At 48.8% G+C, this 17,963-nt stretch overlaps 1 protein-coding gene across 1 annotated transcript; it reads right to left on the minus strand.

Annotated features, from left to right (window-relative positions):
• Positions 1–1,384: 1,384 nt before the first annotated feature.
• On the minus strand, positions 1,385–17,918 carry spg11 (SPG11 vesicle trafficking associated, spatacsin). Its single transcript, XM_018691722.2, is given in 42 exon segments — positions 1,385–1,890; positions 2,018–2,169; positions 2,922–3,077; positions 3,157–3,233; positions 3,337–3,505; positions 3,738–3,857; positions 3,985–4,118; positions 4,248–4,385; positions 4,734–4,938; positions 5,016–5,161; positions 5,250–5,985; positions 6,076–6,290; positions 6,374–6,539; positions 6,732–6,839; positions 7,186–7,386; positions 7,485–7,766; positions 7,855–8,014; positions 8,430–8,538; positions 8,711–8,919; positions 8,995–9,157; positions 9,375–9,441; positions 9,637–9,801; positions 9,904–10,049; positions 10,436–10,542; positions 10,626–10,829; positions 10,921–11,116; positions 11,199–11,319; positions 11,321–11,378; positions 11,682–11,809; positions 11,931–12,002; positions 12,322–12,498; positions 12,599–12,774; positions 12,870–13,025; positions 13,242–13,371; positions 13,453–13,598; positions 14,296–14,663; positions 15,292–15,429; positions 16,015–16,231; positions 16,318–16,345; positions 16,347–16,540; positions 16,635–16,807; positions 17,423–17,918. Coding segments are annotated over 42 exon segments (7,230 nt in total). The 5' UTR covers positions 17,665–17,918; the 3' UTR covers positions 1,385–1,715.
• Between the last annotated feature and the right edge of the window lie 45 nt (positions 17,919–17,963).

The following is a 17,963-nucleotide window of genomic DNA, read 5'->3' on the forward strand; positions in this document are numbered from 1 at the left end:
TCCCAGCATCCTCAGCTCAGCACACTCTGCAGATTATTACCAGCACTGCCTACAGCGGTACTGAGCAAAAACAGAAAACAAAACACAACATAATGGCTGAGCATCTGCAAGGTTCAGCAAATTAAAGCTCCAGAAAATCTGGTTGATGGCTGAAGGAAATGAAACAAAAGCTGATGAAGATATTCTACACCCGGTAGAAAAAGAAAGAGATGTGGAGAGATGAAAACAGAGCTGTGATGAACTCTAACACTGAGCTGTAGATCATGGTTTTAGTGAATTCACTGTAAAAACCTGAAAAGTCCAAATCAACGAGCTGAAACACTGAAAGACATAAAGAGAGCGGAGATAACAGGAACACTGACACTGAGCCTGCACTGCCATCTAGTGGAGGAACAGAGAATTGCATCTTTCCATGTGGCATTAAAGAGAGTTTTTCTCCTTCCATCTCACATCAGTCTGTAACACTGAAAATTAAAGCAGTTAAAGTACAAGTCTGATGATATTCTACATTTTCTTCTTGTCATCAAATCCCATGTGTAAACTCAAACCAATGCTAAATGTCTCCTACTAGTATTAGTGTTGTGTGTGTTCTTCTGAGCCTTGAGCTTTAAAGAGTTTCCAAAAACTACCAGTGAGCCTCTGTTGCACTGTTGATAATAGTCCCCAATAAGTTCTGTATTTCCTCCTGTTTATTTTAGGCAATGACCAAAAACCCTTTTAGAAGTGAAACTATGTATTTGTGAGGTGTTTTTAAAAATGTAAGTCTTCGTTAGGAACCAGTGGCCTTGGAGCTGACAGCTTCTCACAGTCAGAAAGCATTGAGGGATGCTGATTTGGGTGTGGGTTTGGAAATGGATTGCAGTCATAACTCAGTTTTCTGGATGATATAATAACCTTCAAAGTCTCCTGAAAGGTCCTATACACAACATTAGCAGCTGTTTACTGAAACACTGTGTGTTTAGCATCAAACAATGCCAGTGTTAGCTCTTGTTTTGCCTCTATTTCTATCACCGCTTTTCTTCTAGTTTAGTTAGCATGCTAACCAGCTAGCTCCAGCCCATCGCGTCCTGTAATTCCACGTCACTTTAGTGAGTCACAGCAGCATCCAGTATAAATTCAGTCCAACATGAAAGAATGATGACGTAGTGCTACCAAAGGATATATTCTAACCTTAAGTCTTGTAAACACAACAATGACTGAAGCTCTTAGTGAGTAAACAGCTGTTAATGCTAACGTTGGCTATGTAGCATAGCAAAAACCTATATATAGCACCTTTAAAGCTTAGAGCAGTAAATAGGGCACTGAAGTTTAAGTTCTATCGACATCCGTGGCTCTGCTGTATCTCATAAAAGCAAAAGTTCCAATCTTATATATCGATACAGAACAGTTTAGAAAGAGTCTTTAATTTACATTTTCATCTCTGTACAGTTGTTATATCACATTACGAAGACTTTGTTTAGTTATTGGCAGTGACGACAACGTTTCTGGGAAAGTAAGTCTGCAGTGTTTCATTTGTCTTTTTCATTTATTAGTATAAATTTATTCTATTCAGTTCATTTGAAAGAACAGTTAGAAAAGACAAGTTTTTCTTGTTTCTTTTGTTTTTTATAAATAAGTGTTGTACATTGACAGTTATTTGTGATTGGCTCTGTTGTCTTCATTAGCTGTCAGTCAGCCAGTTAGTTAGTAAACCAGTTAGTCAGTGAGTCCGTTGATCAGCTGGCGAGTCTGTCGTTCAGGTAGTTGGAGGTTTTGGCGTCCTGCAGCATCGTTTTGGTAACGTCGTACAGATTCTGCTGGTAGGCCAGCCTGTAGCGGCTGTACACGTCATCGCAGTGCGTCAGCAGGCGCTTCACGTTTGGAGTGATGCTGCTGGGAGCGCCGTCCAGCCTGAAACAACAACACAGCACACAAAGGTGAGATGAGGCCAAGATATCACATGGTCTCAGGTCATTTACTGACAGCTTGTGTCGCAGCCTCTGATGGGTTAACACCGTTTTGTTTCACGCGGTCTTACTTCTTGAAAATGTCCTCAAACAGGCTGGAGGTCAGTGGGCGGTGGTGTTTGAACTCCTCCAGGTAAGTGAAGTCTCCTTTCAGGATCACCTTCTGGTATAAAATCTCTGCCCAGTCTGGACTGTAGCTGTACGCCTCCGACACCACAAACACCTGAGACAGGAAACAGTAGATTCAATCTTCTGTCTGTGTGGTTGTAGACGTCTGAGGCTCACCTCTCACCTCACTTTAACACACATTCCTGGCTCTTTAATCGACTCACACTCACTTTTCCAAGATAAAATTCAAATAATTAATGTTAAAATGCTGCCCTGTAGCATGGCCGACAGTCCAAGAAGCAAAGATACTGAGTCTACTGTAACAATCAGACAACAACCAGAAAAGCAGCAAATCCTCACAGCTAGGAAGAATTGAGAAATATTTGGTATTTTTGCCTGTAAAATGACTTAAATTATTATCAGTGTAGTTACAAATTAATTTTAATTAATTGAGTTTTTGTTTCAGCTCTACAAGAAAAACTTGTTCAAAAGCTCAAAATGTGGCTGATTTTAAAGGTGCCATATACAAGTTTTTTGCTATCGCTACATAGCCAACGTTAGCATTAGCAGCTATTTACTTAGCAAGAGCTTCCGCCATCATCATGTTCACAAGATAAGAGGTTAGAATACGTGCTCTGAGGAATGCTACGTCTTCACCCTGAAGCAGACTCTTGGTGAGAAAGGGAGTAAAGTTTGAGGCTGAACTTGCAACATTTCCTCTAGACCATTAATGCTAACGTTAGCTATGTAGTGACAGCAAAAACTTTCATATAGCACCTTTAAACAGGATTATGACCTAAGCACATCACGAGTTCTCTATTAAGCCAAAGATCTTGGGGGAACACAGGTACTGTAACAGCAACAGACCTGGTAACATCGTGGCAGCGTTACGACGGTGTTCAGCAGCTCTGCAGGTCGCAGGTTGATGACACGCAGGTCTGATCCCTGGTTCAGGAAGTGGAGTTGAAGAGCAACTAGCTTAGCCGTCCGCACACAGCGACTCGCCTGACGCACACATGAGTCCTGGAAACACACACACAGAGTTAATCTCTCTCGTTAGGGTCTTACAGGTACAAACAGAAGAAGACAGGAGCTCAGGTACCTTAGAGAAGCTCTCTGCAGCATCCTTCAGCAGAGCCAACACTTTGACCAACGAACTCTTCAGCTCAGGATTGACGACTGTTTAGAGACAAGTCAGAACATCTCGAGGTCAACAACAGTATGCTGGGAGAAAACCAGATAAAGAAGTACACTCAGTTTTTGGTGAGTTCTCCTGGCTCACCCCAGGCCTGAGACTCGATGATCTTCAGCTGAGTCCTGGCGGCCATCTCGTGGTTTTCTCCGATCTCCCTCCTCATGCTGAAACACAGCGCCACCATGTTGTGTTTCTCGCTGTCTGCGGGGAGGCAGCGTTTAATGTAATCCAGCAGAGCCGTCTTCAGACTGGAGCTCTGCAACGGGAGGGAACGACGATTGTACATTACGATCAGGTCAACGTGGAATCAGCAGGAGTTACTGAGTTACTGCTTATTTGCCACTTTTAGTTGTTGTTAAGCAACAGTTTTGCAGGAAATGTGAAGTTTAAGTGACAGCAGCTTAACACCAACTGAAAAAAACAGCAAAGTAACAGAGTAAAGTTTTGGTATCCAGCGTGCTGTTAATTTCTATTTTTTTCAATTCCACCTGTCCTCTGTCCGTGTCCACCTTCTTCCTCAGCAGCATCTCAAACCGGTGGTTCTGATGCAGCAGGTCGAAGACGTACGTCATCTCATTATACCTGCCGATACCTGTCAGCAGACGCACCTACACACACACAAAGGTTTGTTACGTCAAGTGACTTTATGTACTTCTCAGAGGAATGAGGGTCTGAGGCAGGTGTGTAGAACAATAACAGCCGTTTCTGTCTTGTAGGTGAGTGGGCGGGGCTTACCAGCAGGCTGTAGTGCTCTCCTGGGGCCAGGTAGGTGTGGCTGAGGTGACGGGCGGCTTGGAGCACCCTGACAATCCCCTCCATGTTACAGGTGAGGCTGAAACAGTCGTGAGCCACGATCAGCGACTCCACGACTACGAGAGAGGAAGGAAGCAGAAACCAACATTTAAAGCAGCTTAACACTGGTCTCTGTGGATAAGTTGGATATTTCCAGTGTTAATAAAGTGTGTGTGTGTGTGTGTGTGTGTGTGTGTGAGTCGTACTGCAGCTCAGGTCTCTTAGTGGAACAGTGTTGAGGTTCTCCAGCAGTTTGACTCCCACCAGGTTCGGGTCGTCACACAGTTTGATCAGCTGGATCAGGGAGTCCCGCCCCTCTGACGGCCTGAACACCTGCTTCTCTGCTGGGTTAGAAACACACACACACTTTAGATTTAGACACACTCTAATGTTGAATCTCCATTTGATTTAAGGTGGGTTCTTGTGTATTTTTGTCCCAGTATCTTGAAATTTTAATATTTGAGGTAAAAAAAAAACATGAATATAAATTAAAGAAATGGTAAAAATAAGTGGATACATTGATGATTGATTAAACAGAAGTATGTGTGTCTCTGGCAGTGTGCAGGGGGTTTAAACAGACTTCAGACAAAAAACTAAATCAGAAATTCTAAAAAACTTTCTCGCAGCTGCCATCAGACATTTTCAGATTGGAGACATTTCACCTCCAATATTCAGCCCAGCCCTGCTCTCACCAGGCTGGAGCTCCTGGGTGGAGGCCAGCAGCGCCTGGACCACAGCGGAGGAGACCAGCTCGGCCACGGTGTCTGCAGAGAGACCCTGAGCTCTGATGAAGGCCTGAGCCTTTCTGAAGCGCTCGGGCTGATCCGACAGCAGCAGCATCTCCAACACGGAGCGAGGCTCCTCCCCGCAGATCTGACTGAAGGAGCTCTGCAGCTCCTGGACAGGACAGGGTCAACGTTACAAATAAACACACCACAGCAGCCTCGTCTCTCCTGACAATGTGCGATCTCTACCTTGGAGAGCTGGTAGAGGCTGAGGACTTGTTTACAGTAGTTGCTGCCGTGGCGACACTGATCCACCAGGTTCTGGAGCTGGACGGCGACCTCGTCCTCGGGGCCGGGGAGCATGATGAACGAGGACAGGCTGCTCAGTGAGGGAGCTGGATCAGAGAGACAGAGACAAAGAACTGTACCAAAATATGTTTCGCTAAAGGACTGGAGCTGAAACTGAAAGGAACTGAAGCGTACAGGTGGTAAAGCTCTTCCTCTGCAGAGCTTCTGATGCTTCTTCCTGCGGTTCCAGGCTGAGTTCTCCGGACGCCAGACCCCGGCAGCGCAGCACCACCCTCATGTCCGGGTGATGCAGGGAGAAATAGCGGCAGACGCGGCTGGCTTCGTGGATGCTGCCATCATCTAATAACTGACCGATGAGTGCAGCCAGAACCCTCCTCTCCTCTGGACTCAGCCCTGAGGTGACACCCAGCTCCTCCTGCTCCTCAGAGGGAGCTGGGAGTCCGTCCAGACTGAGGCACCGCTCTGTGTTCAGAGCCGATATGTTAGAGAAGGAGAACTCCTTCATGAGCCCTTCGTATGTGTTCATTTCAGGCGTGGCGGCGGGCGGCGGCAGGTTGAAAACGCTCTCCTTCTCCATGGCGACGGTGAGGATGTGTCGTCGGACCCGGCTGACCCACAGCTTTTTCTCCAGGCTCTCCAGCTGGTCCACGGGAGCCGGGCTGAGCTGGGATAGCCAGTGAGCGGCGAGGCCGAGCAGCAGGCAGCGCTCCTGGACGTCCAGCAGCTCGGTCTGAGCCTCGGCAGCAGCGGAGTCGTCTGCCTCGGCCTGTGACAGGAAGAACTGAGAGGCTGATTCTGGATCAGTGCTGTCAGCCTTCAGCTGCTCCTGACATTTCCTCCAGAAACTGACTCGGGTCTCCAACCTCCTCCACTGTGTCTTAGACTTCTGGGCGTTTGCTTCCTGAAGCAGCTGCATGAAAGAGAAGAAATACTGTCGAAATCTTTCGCATTAAAAGCAGGTTTACAAGGAGAAGTGATGGAGACTGCTGCTGAATCAGACCTGGCTAAGCAGCAGGCGGTGGACGGACAGGCCGGCCAGCAGGGCGACCTCTCTGGCCTGGCTGTAGCGCCCTCTGGCCTGCAGAGCGTCCACGGCGGCCTGGAACTCCTCCTGCTGGACGGAGGGAGAAGTGCACTGCAGCAGCCTGGGAGACACGCTGACCTCTGACCCCTGCAGCAACTGACTGAACTGACTGAGCTTCCTGAAGTCCGGACCTACGCAGAGCAGATACGAACTAATGCACAGATTCTGATAGGTTTTGATTTGGTTTCCGAGGTGACAGGATCTTCCATCTCACCGTTGGATTTGAGGAGTTTGTCGACGTCGGCCAGAAGCTGCAGCAGGCGGTGGAGGTCGTACTGGGAGGAGCAGTGCTGCAGCATGGTGAGGAGCAGCACCGAGGCCTGGCTCTCCACCCACTGCAGAGGGAGTCCACCAGAGGGCACTGGACTCCCGTTCCTCAGCTAGATCAGTAAAGAGAGAGAGATTAAAGAGGATGAACGCTGCCTTCAGACTCACCTCTGAAGCTTCTCTTAGCTTTTACATGTTGGCAGAGTCAGTACTGAACATTTCTATTTGGATTCAGACACGACAAGTCAAAGTGTTAAATATGTGTCTATGAGCCTCAGGCAGGTTTAAAGTGCATGCTGACTCACAGCGATGAGCATCCTCTGGAAGTCCAGCAGCTTCGCTTTGGCCTCAGAGAAGTTCCTGTAGTCGCAACACAGCTCGAACATCCTCAGCACCAGCACCAGAGGACAGTCCTGAGACACCAACAGGAACCAGACACACCTGTAGCACTGACTCGTTTTTAAAATCAGTCTAATAAAGTCATCTTGCTCTGATAACTGGAATTTATCATCTGAATATTATAGTTCTGATCTCAGGAGTCCAGTCAAGGAGGAAACAGAACAAACTTCTGCCTTTGTTACTTTTAAAAGACGTCAAATATTCTCTTAGAAAAGCAGATTTGTCCTGGCAAAGACCGCAGTGAGGAAACACTGTATTTACTACAGTATTAAGGAAGGAGCTCTAACTCAGTGTGTATAATCCTGTCCTGACCTGAATAAGTAAAAACCCACTCTACGATCACAGACGATCTCTTTTTACCCTCTGGAAGAGCTCGAACCCTCGTAGGAGGGGCCTGATGCAGCCCCGCCCCAGCAGCGTCCTCCAGATGATTGACAGGTCGTGCAGGGTCCACTCGTGGTGCTGGGGGGCTTCGACCAGGTGGGAGGTGGCTTCTCCCACTGTGATGTCATCGACGGAGGTCAACACCCACACACACAGGCAGGGCAGCAGCTCCACCCCCTGTCAATCAAACAGGTTGGATGACGGCGTGAACCAGGTGATCTGTATTTAAAGCACAGTGGAACGGCGCCCCCTGCAGTCGTCAGCTGTCAGTTTACCTGTTGACAGGCAGCCAGTACGGCCAGCGTCGGGCAGCGCTGCAGCAGAGCCTCCTGCAGCAGGTACCTGCAGGGCGACGCCTCCTCCTGGCTCTGCAGGAGGACCTGGAACAGCTCCCTGGGGTGCTCCTCCGGACTCCCAGGAGTCGCCTCTGTGCTCAGAGACTGCAGCTGCTCCTCAGAGCCACAGCTCCTCCTCTGACTGTACACCTGCAGGTCCTGAAACGCCAGACTCAGGTGGGCCTGCAGGGCGGGGCCAAACAGAGCCACCAGGGACCTCACCTGGAGGAAGAACCAAATATGGTCAGAGACAGGAGCTCACATGAGACAGACTGCAGTAGCAGTGTCTGACCAGCTGTTGTGTGTTCACCTGCTGCGGCGGGAAGTTGTGCAGCTGGACAAACAACAGGAAGTGGATGAACTGTCCGTCCTGGGCGCAGTGGGCGGGGTAAACAGAGCTGAGCTTCAGACTGTGGAGCTGACAGAACTGAACAGGTAACGCCCACTCCTGAGCCGCCTCGTAGGACGACCTGATACACACACACACACACACACACAGTTATCACTTCTGGACAAGTGAAGAAACTCTTCCCTCTTTTAGACGCTGCAGTTCAGGCTGCTTAACAATAAAAGAGTCTGTGCTCAGACGTTCAAAGTGCGGTGACGCAGCTCTTTGGTGAGGAAAACATAAAGAAGAAAAAACCTCTCCAGGCAAAAGAGTTAAAGCCGTGTGAATAAAGCTCGTTTCAAAGAGGAGAGCCTTGGATCTTTTTCTTTTTCAACAACAGACATGAGACTTTTCTTTTGCTGCTGAGTTTGATCAATAACAATATTTGAGAGTAATATTGAGTCAAGATGCTAAAACACACACAGTCAGTACATGACCATCAGTCCACCATCAAGATCTCACTGGGATGCACGTGGAAATTTTGTTCTGCTCATCACCTGCTGATGCCCTTCTGCTCTAGACTGTCCGTCACTGCAGCCTCCAGGCAGCCAATCAGCTCCTCTGCTGCTCCAGGCTCCGCCTCTGCCAGCTTCACCCCTTTAGACACTGAAACAAGACACATCAGTGTGTTTACCCAGAGTGTGTAGATGCTGTGTAGGAGCAGTGTGTGTGTTGTGTTTACCCAGAGTGTGTAGATGCTGTGTAGGAGCAGTGTGTGTGTTGTGTTTACCCAGAGTGTGTAGATGCTGTGTAGGAGCAGTGTGTGTGTTGTGTTTACCCAGAGTGTGTAGATGCTGTGTAGGAGCAGTGTGTGTGTTGTGCTGGTTCCAGTGCTGCAGGATGGCGTTCATGGCTCTGACGTCGACCCTCAGTTTGAGGCTGCAGACTCCCAGCAGCTCGCAGAAGCAAACGGCCGCGGACGCCACAGACGGCGCGTTGAAACTCTGCAGGGCCAACCTGTACACCTGCTGCCCGACCTGCTGCAAACTACAACACACACCTCAGTCATCTCACTGGACCCGACCACACCTGGACAGCTGTAGTTAGATGTGTCGCACTCACAGCAGCTTCACGTCGCTGCAGCTGCTCAGCTGCTGGACCAGGAAGGTGGCGTAGGCGAAGGACGGTCGGCCGTGACGGAGGTAGTACAGGAAGTCCAGGTTCTCCACCAGAGCGAACCTGTTGACCAGGTGAGGGCTGGAGAAATGAGGCAGCTCCGTCGTCTCTGTGGAGAAAGAAGCGACGAGAAAATGTATTATACCTCTGTTACTACAACTTCTACTTCATCTACTTCAGTTTTTTTACTGTTACCACAGCTAGTTCTTCAGCTGCTGCTATCACTTTAACAAAGCTACACAGGTTAATGCAGCAAATACACTTCATTAGTTTGATAAAAACAGAGTTACACATGCATCAGAATGTTTTAAATCTTTGGAGCTTACCGGTGGAGTTGAGGGTGTTTGCTGCCTGCCATCCAAACAGCCTGGATGGATCCAGAGGATGGAGCGACTGGAAAACACATCAGCTTTACTGCAACATTCACTCACAAGCTACTGTAACGAGCAGGATGGTTAATATGCTGAGAGGCTCATTAAAACCAACACCACAGGAGAGAGGAGCAGCACCACTGCAGGTTGGAGCAGCTAACTGGCTCCTGTCAGCTGGAGATTTTGATGCGGTCTGGGCTGACAGGTGTGAGTGTACCTGCAGGAGGTGGTAGACGGAGATGTCGGAGGACGGGCCGGTCCCTCGGGGCCCGGCGGGGAACAGGGCGGCCTTCAGTTTGGAGTGGGGGCCCAGCGCCATCTTCAGGAGCTGAGGGTCGACCGTCCTCTCTGACCTGCCTGACCGCTCACCCTGGACCACCACCTGCACACAGGAAGCACAGACATGACCGCACAATTAACTTGGATCAGCGGAACAACTCTTTCACATGGATGTTATGTAGCTGGGATCAGAGTTGATGTTTACCTGGTCCATTCCTCCGGGGGCGAACATGATGGCAGCCAGAGCCAGCAGACTGTGTCCCTCTAACAGCAGACTGCTGAGAGACGCCTGGCTGCCTGGTAACAGCACCTGAGCACTGGTTAAACTGGCCTGGAAGACCAGTCCTGGGTCTGGAACAGCAGAAACCCAAACTGACTGTGTTACCTGCAGAACTTACCAACGTACTTCATCTAACATCTAAAGAAACTTCACTCAAATAAACAAAACAAGGTAAACTAGAAAGACCATCTTGCACCAGCCGGTCTAGCTGCCACCTCTGAACACATCTCTCAGCTCATCCTAAGAGGTCACAGGTACTTTGACCTTGACCACAAAATCTAATGAGATTGAAAACTTGTGTTTCTTTGTGAAAGTGACCTGAGAACATGATGCAGAGGCACGAACATCCAGCTGATGTATTTTATATCTGATGTCATATTTCTAGAATATTTCATATGTTGTCTTTGATCTGGTGTCTGTCGTCCTGGTCGGAGCTGATGCTGCAGTGGTCTGGTACCTGACAGATCCCTGGTGATCTCCTGGATCTTCACCAGCATCTCAAACCAGGGCTGACTCTGAGGCAGGCTCTGGTTGGTCAGGAGGGGGCAGTTTCTGGGCGTCAGTCTGAGGAGAAGAGACAACTGAGCAGCTGTCAAACTGAAACACAACCAAAGCTGCAAAGTGCTTGTCATCTGGCCAACACACACCTGTAGTGCTCCAGGTAGGTGTAGAGCAGGTACTGCAGGCTGCGATCCAGACAGAAGGTGATGAAGAGGCTGTGGAGGTCCAGGCCGAGGGAGGAGCGGTACTGAGGGATGGGAGGGGGTGAGGCCATCACCCCTCCACCCTGAGCCAGCCTCCACAGCAGCTGCTCCAAATCTGCCAGCTCCTCTGGGATGAACAGGCCTCTCCTGGAGGAGGAACACAGCAGGACTGTATCTGTCAGAGCTTCAACGATGTGAGGAGAAAGGAACGTCACCGAGGTGAGAGCAGCTGCTGTACCTGGCCAGCAGGTCCAGGATGTTCTCCCTCATGTAGGTGCTGCAGACCGTGTTGTTGTTAACCAGCTCTGGAGTTAGCTCCGGCCACAGGGAGGCGTCCGAAGTCTCCCTGTACTGGATCCAGCTCACCACCCGGTTCTGGTCGTGGAGGGCGGTCAGGTAACGCCACAGCACCGCAGAGTCACAGGAGCCTAACTCTAACCATCCGAAAACACCAGGCGTGTGTGAACAAGCAGAATGAAGATATTTAATTAAACACCTGTGGGGTCCTTGTCTTACCTGTGTGCTGCAGTCTGGACAGGAGGACGGCGGTCTGGCAGCTCTGGTCCCAGTTCCTGACCCAGTCCAGTCTGAGGTTCCTCCAGAGGCCGCCCTCCTCGTCAGACCTCCTCTGTCCCACCGAGCTCCTCCAGAGCCTCCTCTCCACCTCCTGTCTCCCTGTGAAGCATCTGAACGACCCTGCACAGGAGTTTACCTGGAGGTTAGGGAGCGTTTTCTACCCAGGAGCATTAAAGAGCTGAATGAATAAAAGAGGAGTTTTCTGTAAGTCATTCCAGAGAGGAGCCTCAGATCAGAGCGAGGGTACAAAGAGGAGATTTAGGGGGTTTAAGAGGTTCAGGGGAGATAACGCTGAGATAAAAAGGAACAGAAGAAGAGAGGAGATGGTACAGAGGAGAGTCAGAGGAGGAAAATAATGAGGGTGTTCAGAGCGAGGCGTGCGATGCTGGAGCATTCATCTTAAAACAAAAAGACCACTTTTACCTTTGTGATGTGGTATTTGCTGGACAGCGAGATGCAGGCAGTGACCCCAGCCTCTCCATCTCCCTGATGAACGCCACACTCTGCATCTCGTCCTCTGTAAAATAACTCCGCCTCGACAGCTCCTCCACCTGTTGAAAGGTAGAGCAGAGAGCAGTAAACGCAGTGCTGCTGCCAGGTGACATGGTTAAATATTGTATTAAAGACAGAAAGGAGGCGATGATGCTGTTCACTGTAAAACACCAGACTCACCACAAACTCCCTCAGGTCCTTGTCGTCGGTGTAAAGGCAGATACTGTGGAGCTGCTTCTTCACACTGAAACCCTGAAAACAGACAAAGCACCAGGTGAAAAGCTTCTGTCAGTCAGATTTTATTCCAGTATGTCTGTCTCTGAATGATCTGTTAGCTGTTCCTGTTTACAGTGTACCCCTGCATCTACAAACAACTATCACTGGGTTACTCCTGTTGACTTATTTCACTTAAAAACCTGCTGATTTGCAGGCTGGTTCTGCAGCTACAGGGATGATGTCTGATGAGTTAGTGGATGTGTACTGGTGATGGACATCAGAGGTAGATATCCTCAGGAAGTCTCACTGAGTCTCTCTGTGAGTTATGACAAATGTATAAAGGTCGTGTTCTGACCATGTTAACGAGGAGTTTGTTGGCGGTCTGCAGGTCTCGGTGCTGCAGGCAGGAGAAGACCTGCCGCAGACCCTCCATCCTCAGAGCCGACAGACGCTGCTCTGGGCAGCTCCGCCTCCTCAGGACGGCCTGAGCTCTGGGGATCTGATTGGTCAGGATGGATTGGCGGACCACTTCCTGCAAATACACACACAACACACACGCACGGTTATGAAGCACGAGGGGGAAGTCTGACGCAGACGAACGTTTTTTTGCTACCGAACACACTAAATGTCACCTCTGTTGGGAGCTGCTCCCACTCGTCCTCCTGCGCCTCCTCCTGAGCCGGAGCAGCAGAGTCTGTGCTGGAGGCGTCGCCCCCCACAGGCCACGGAAATCTCTTCATGTAGCTCCTCAGCTCGGTGACGTACCGATCCAGAACGTCCACACAGCTCCGCACACCTGCATCCTCACCTGCAGACACAACACACCAGCTTCAACTCTCAGAGACTGAATCTACAGCTGTGGACAGAACTGAGGTGTGTGTGTGTGTGTGTGTGTAGTCTTACAGTGTGAGATGGACAGCACAGAGCGGATCTGTGTGTTGACAAAGTTCATGGTGATGTTGAGCAGCTGTTCTGAGAACTGTCGGCTCTGAGCTTCGCTGTTCGAGTCTCTGATGGCCGAGCACAGCAGGTCCAAGGCAGGACACAGCTCCTGGACACCTGCACACACACCAAATATAAACACACACAACTTAACGTACAACACATGAGCAACTGCAATGATAACAGCTACTGTCTGTTTTTATAAGTGACTTAAAATTATTGATTTAAAATGAAAGATTACAAACGTCAGGACAGGATCTCTGAGCTGTTGTAGGCTTAAATAACTGTGACACAAAAAGCATTTTAGAAGGTTCATAAAGGCTGTATACACACAGTCTATCAGGCTCAGTGTGGAGGCTGGTGGCTGATCAGCAGCACTGAATCCTGTCGATGGGTTCAGGATGTTTTCTTTGCTCTTCAGGTAGAAATCCACAGTGTCCAGCTGACGGTTCTTGAGTCCAGCCTGAGAAAACACAGCTTTAAAATGACATGTCTCTAACAGGGAGGCCTACCGCAGCAGTTTCCTCTGTAAGCAGCCTCCTACCTGCAGGGCGTGGATGGGGATGGAGCAGCGCCCCCAGCTGTTCAGGTGACACACTGCATCTACAGTCGCCGCGCTGCCAAACAACATCAACCTGCTGAGCAAGTCCTGCTGGGAAACTGAGAACAAGACCTGGAACAAACCGGTCTCTGGAGACAGACAGACAGACAGACAGACAGACAGACAGACAGAGTTCACTGTGAAGTTCACTGAAATAATGATATATGAGATGACAGCAGCAGATTTTTTCTTGTTTTGATGTGATGATTTTGCACCTCAAACACTGAAAAACTGAAACCTAACACACAGACTCACGTCTGACTTGTTTGTTCAGTTCGGTTTCTCCTTATTTTTCTGCACAGTAAGAAAAATGTTTCAGAGAGAAAATCACTGCTGGGTTTTAAAGGATAATCCTGTTTTTTTCTTTTTAAACCTGAGCCTTGTTTTCCCATGTCTTCGACCAGAAAATCGTTATAGATCGCTACCAGACTACTTTGATAAAAACAGCAATTTTACCTGACAGAACACAGGAGCTGCTGGAGTACCTCGGCTCGATTAGCCTGTTTGTGTTTTTGTGTGACTTTCAGTGGTGGTAGAAGTATTCAGATCCTTTTTATATGTAAACCACATAGTAATACAAAGAAACTGACAGATGGAGGCAGTGGTGTTCCAGCAGCTCCTGTGTTCTGTGAGGTAAAATTGCTGTTTTTGTCAATGGAGTCTGGTAGTGATATGACTGAGGTGGTGCACAACAAGTATTTCTACACAATGAGGAACTACAATCAACATTTCAAACTCTTTCAGTTTCAGCTCTGAAGAAGTGGCACCAGTCTGACTCGGACTTACTCTTCAGCAGCAGTCTGTGCTGTCTCTCTCCACAGCGCTGAACCGGAGCCGCCTCGCCCTCCTCCTGGTGGTAGCTCACACGCCCGGACTCCAAATCCCATGAGGCCACTGTGGTCTGTGCGTTGCCAGGGGAGACGAAGGTCAGCAGGGCTGAGAACTCGGAGACAGTGAGCAGAGACGGAGCAGACGACTCGGGGACAGAGAAAGCGACGGTTGCTCCACCGGAGGGGACCCTGCTGTGGGCGGAGGGTGGAGCCTGGTGGGACTCCAGGTGGGGGAGGGAGGAGGACCAGGACGAGGAGGAGGAACAGGGAGCTGGAGCCTGCTGGGCTCTGCTGTACATGGAGGCCAGGCGAGCTTCCCAGGAGCTGGAGGTGAAGACAGAAGTCAGAGGTCAGAGGTCAGAGGTGAATGAAGTTCAGGTTTTTAGTGACATGTGCTCATGGTCCTCAGAGGATGAATCTCTCTGACTTTAACGATCCTTTGATTTTTCCTCAGGCGACAATGATCGGATTGATTGCCACGAAATTTGCTACGAATATTCAGGCTCTCCAGAGGATACACTTTTAATAACTTTGGTGATCTCCTGACCTTTTGTTAAAGCCACTAATTCAGTAAAATATCTCAACATCTACCTTCTGGATTGGCACTGAAGGTTGTACAGACATTCATGGTTCCCTGAGGCTAAATTCTTCTGTAAACTTTGAGGTCGACATAATTTACTATACTTTTTTATTGAAATATCTCAATAAAAGCTGGATGGATTGTCCTGAGAAGTGGTTCAGACATTCATGTTCCCCTCAGGATGAACTGTAAAATCTAAAATGATCCTCTGGTTTTTCATGAAACGCCACCATCAGGTCAATATTTCAATTTGGTTATTGATCAAATACAAAAACAGGCTGCTGAGGAACAGACAAGATGCCTGCTATCTCCAGGGTCTGATAATCTATAATCTATAAAACTAAAGTCTGTGCGATGGGCAGTGGTTTTTACCGGTCGGTGCTGAAGTTTGATCCGAGGGCGGCGAGGCTGCAGCTGGAGCTCGACAGACTGTCCTGGTCTCTCGGGTGCTGTGGCTGGAGGGGGGGGCGTTCGGGGGGGACAGCACACAGTAGGTGGTCTGGATTCATCCTGGAAGACAGAAACATGAGCCTGAAGTTAGTTTCATCTCAGAACAGAGCCTGAGTCTGGTACTGAGCGTAATTAACTGGCAGATGAGTCACAGTGGAGGGCGGCTCAGTGGGCTGATCTGATTTGATTCAGTGTAATATTCCTCCACTTCAGTCTGGGACATTCACATCAGGCTGGTTGGCTTTTAGATAAATTTGAACAGACAAACAGGCAGTCGGCCGTGTCACTGTGAAATTGTTCAGTGGGCAGATTCCACATTGTTGCCATGGGCAGCCTTATCTGTTTAATGTGCTTCCACCCGACCCTCACACTCACCACTTGAAACCTCATTTCGACAGTGATTCCTGAGTGTTATTGTTATTGTTCTTCAGATTTTGATTCTGATGAAGAGGAGAGTATAAAAACAACTAAACAAGAAAAACAAGAACTGAACGTGGAAAAGATTTACTTACTTTTTTCCATAAAAACTCTTGGCTCCAAATGTAAAGAAGGAACTTTTACGCACCTTTTTTCAAGTGGAGAAATGAAGTACTTTTTGGAAATCTATTAATGATAAATGTCATCTCCTGAGAACTGAGGAGGTACCTGAAGTAGTCGTTGAGATCGACGGCAACGGCGGTGTGGGACTGAGTGACGGCCACAGCTGTACTGAGATCAGCTGACACCTGGAGGAGGCAGAAGGAGGAAGGTGAGGAGAAGGAGGGAGACGGGGAGAGCGAGTCGTCCTCTGCCAGGCCTGAGCTCAGGTAGGCAGGGAGGTCAACGCTGGCCAGCAGAGCGCCATCGGTGATGTTACACACAGCTGGAGGACAGGGTCAAAGAAAAGACTGATCGGACTGAAAACACAGACACTCCAGAGATACTCTGATCTACATCAGCAGAGGATACATATGAGTCCAGTGGAGCTGAGGGTGAAACAGGGTTTCTCTGCAGACACACTGGTGGACAGCAGCGTTTCTGTCCCTGTCAGTCAGCTGCACTTTGCAGCAGGATAATATCTGCAGCTGCTCCTCCACCTGCTGCAGCTGCAGCAGCCAGCCGCCGTTCAGCAGCACGCAGCAGCGGCCGGCAGCAAACGACAACACGCGGAGCGACTGCAGCTCACACACACCTGAAAATAAAGACATTAGATCTGTTTCAGTGTCTCCAGTTTTTTTCCTGCAGTGTCTGTCCCTGATGATGAGGGGTCTGGTTGTGGTACTCACTGTGCTCCTGCTCTCTGACGGTCTGCAGCAGGCGGTCTGCAGGACACTCAGATACACAGAGCAGAGAAATGGAGGGTGATCGTTCTGCTTCCACCTCCAGCAGCTTCAGGTCGAACTCAGATCCTACAGCCAGGAGTCTGAAGCTGCTGACAGACACCTCCTCCCAGGAAAAACTAGAGACAGAAAAACTATGAAACTATGAAATTGTTTAAGGGCCCTAAAAGCCCTGTGTATATTTATTTACATAGCACCAAATCACAACAGAAGTTATTTCAAGGCATGAATCACGTGCCGAAGTGTTGATTATGTTATGATCGTAAGCACAGTTTATGAAGTAGTTATGACAAGTTGCCAGCCTTGAACATAAAATTAAATAAATTATTTTTTGAATGTAGTTTGGTGTGGCTGTGGTAAAAGACATGCAGTGGGACTAGTGCCAGTACAGAATCCAACAAGATATATTTTCTGAATGGAGTCTGGTCCAGTACATGTTGTTTGTAGTAGTTTGCTAACTGCTGGCACAGATATCAAATACATGAGAGGGTGTTTTATGAGAGAATGAGATCGTTTTTATTTAACCAGAAACATCGCTATGTATCATTACCAGACTCCATTGACAAAAACAGTCATTTTAAGATTCTGGAATACCACTGCCTCGTCGGTTAGTCTGAGTTACTGTGTGACTTAAAGTGGTGGGAAAAAGTCTAAAAGTACCACTAACAGCAGCAAACACACGTTCTTCCTCTATATCTTCCCTTCAGTACACGGTGTTCGTTACTTTAGATTACTCTATCATGGTATTTTGCTGTGGACTCACTCTCTAGCAGCAGCCGTCCACTGCAGCCGGAGGAGCCTCTCTCTCCGCCGGGTCCCACACCACCAGCCGGCCCCGGACCCCCAGACATCCGAGCAGGGGGCCTCCGGGGGCGAGTTCAGCTTTGAGGATGTCCGCTACCTCGCCACAGTGCTGGTTCTCAGGGATCACAGCCACCGCGATGGAGTTAGTCTCCGGCCGCTGAGCCTCCGGCATCTTCACACTTTATTAAACACACTGGGGGGTTGTCAGGGAGGGAGGGGGTCAGGTGTGTTCGACCACACCGGACATTTCTTCCTGTCATGTAAACAGCAGCTCGGTCACATGCCACACGTCACGTGTCCTTCTCGCCTGTCAGCTGACCGAATCTGACCAATAGAAAAACGGCAGGTAAAAAACAGCACGAACAGTCAACTTAATCGATCGACGGTCTTGGTTCAGAGAAATAATAATAAAATGATATTTTTAAAAATCATATTAAGTGCATCTACTTTATCAGAAATAAAGAAATAGGT

This window comes from Lates calcarifer, linkage group LG10, assembly GCF_001640805.2.
Source record: "Lates calcarifer isolate ASB-BC8 linkage group LG10, TLL_Latcal_v3, whole genome shotgun sequence".
Taxonomy (NCBI): domain Eukaryota; kingdom Metazoa; phylum Chordata; class Actinopteri; family Centropomidae; genus Lates; species Lates calcarifer.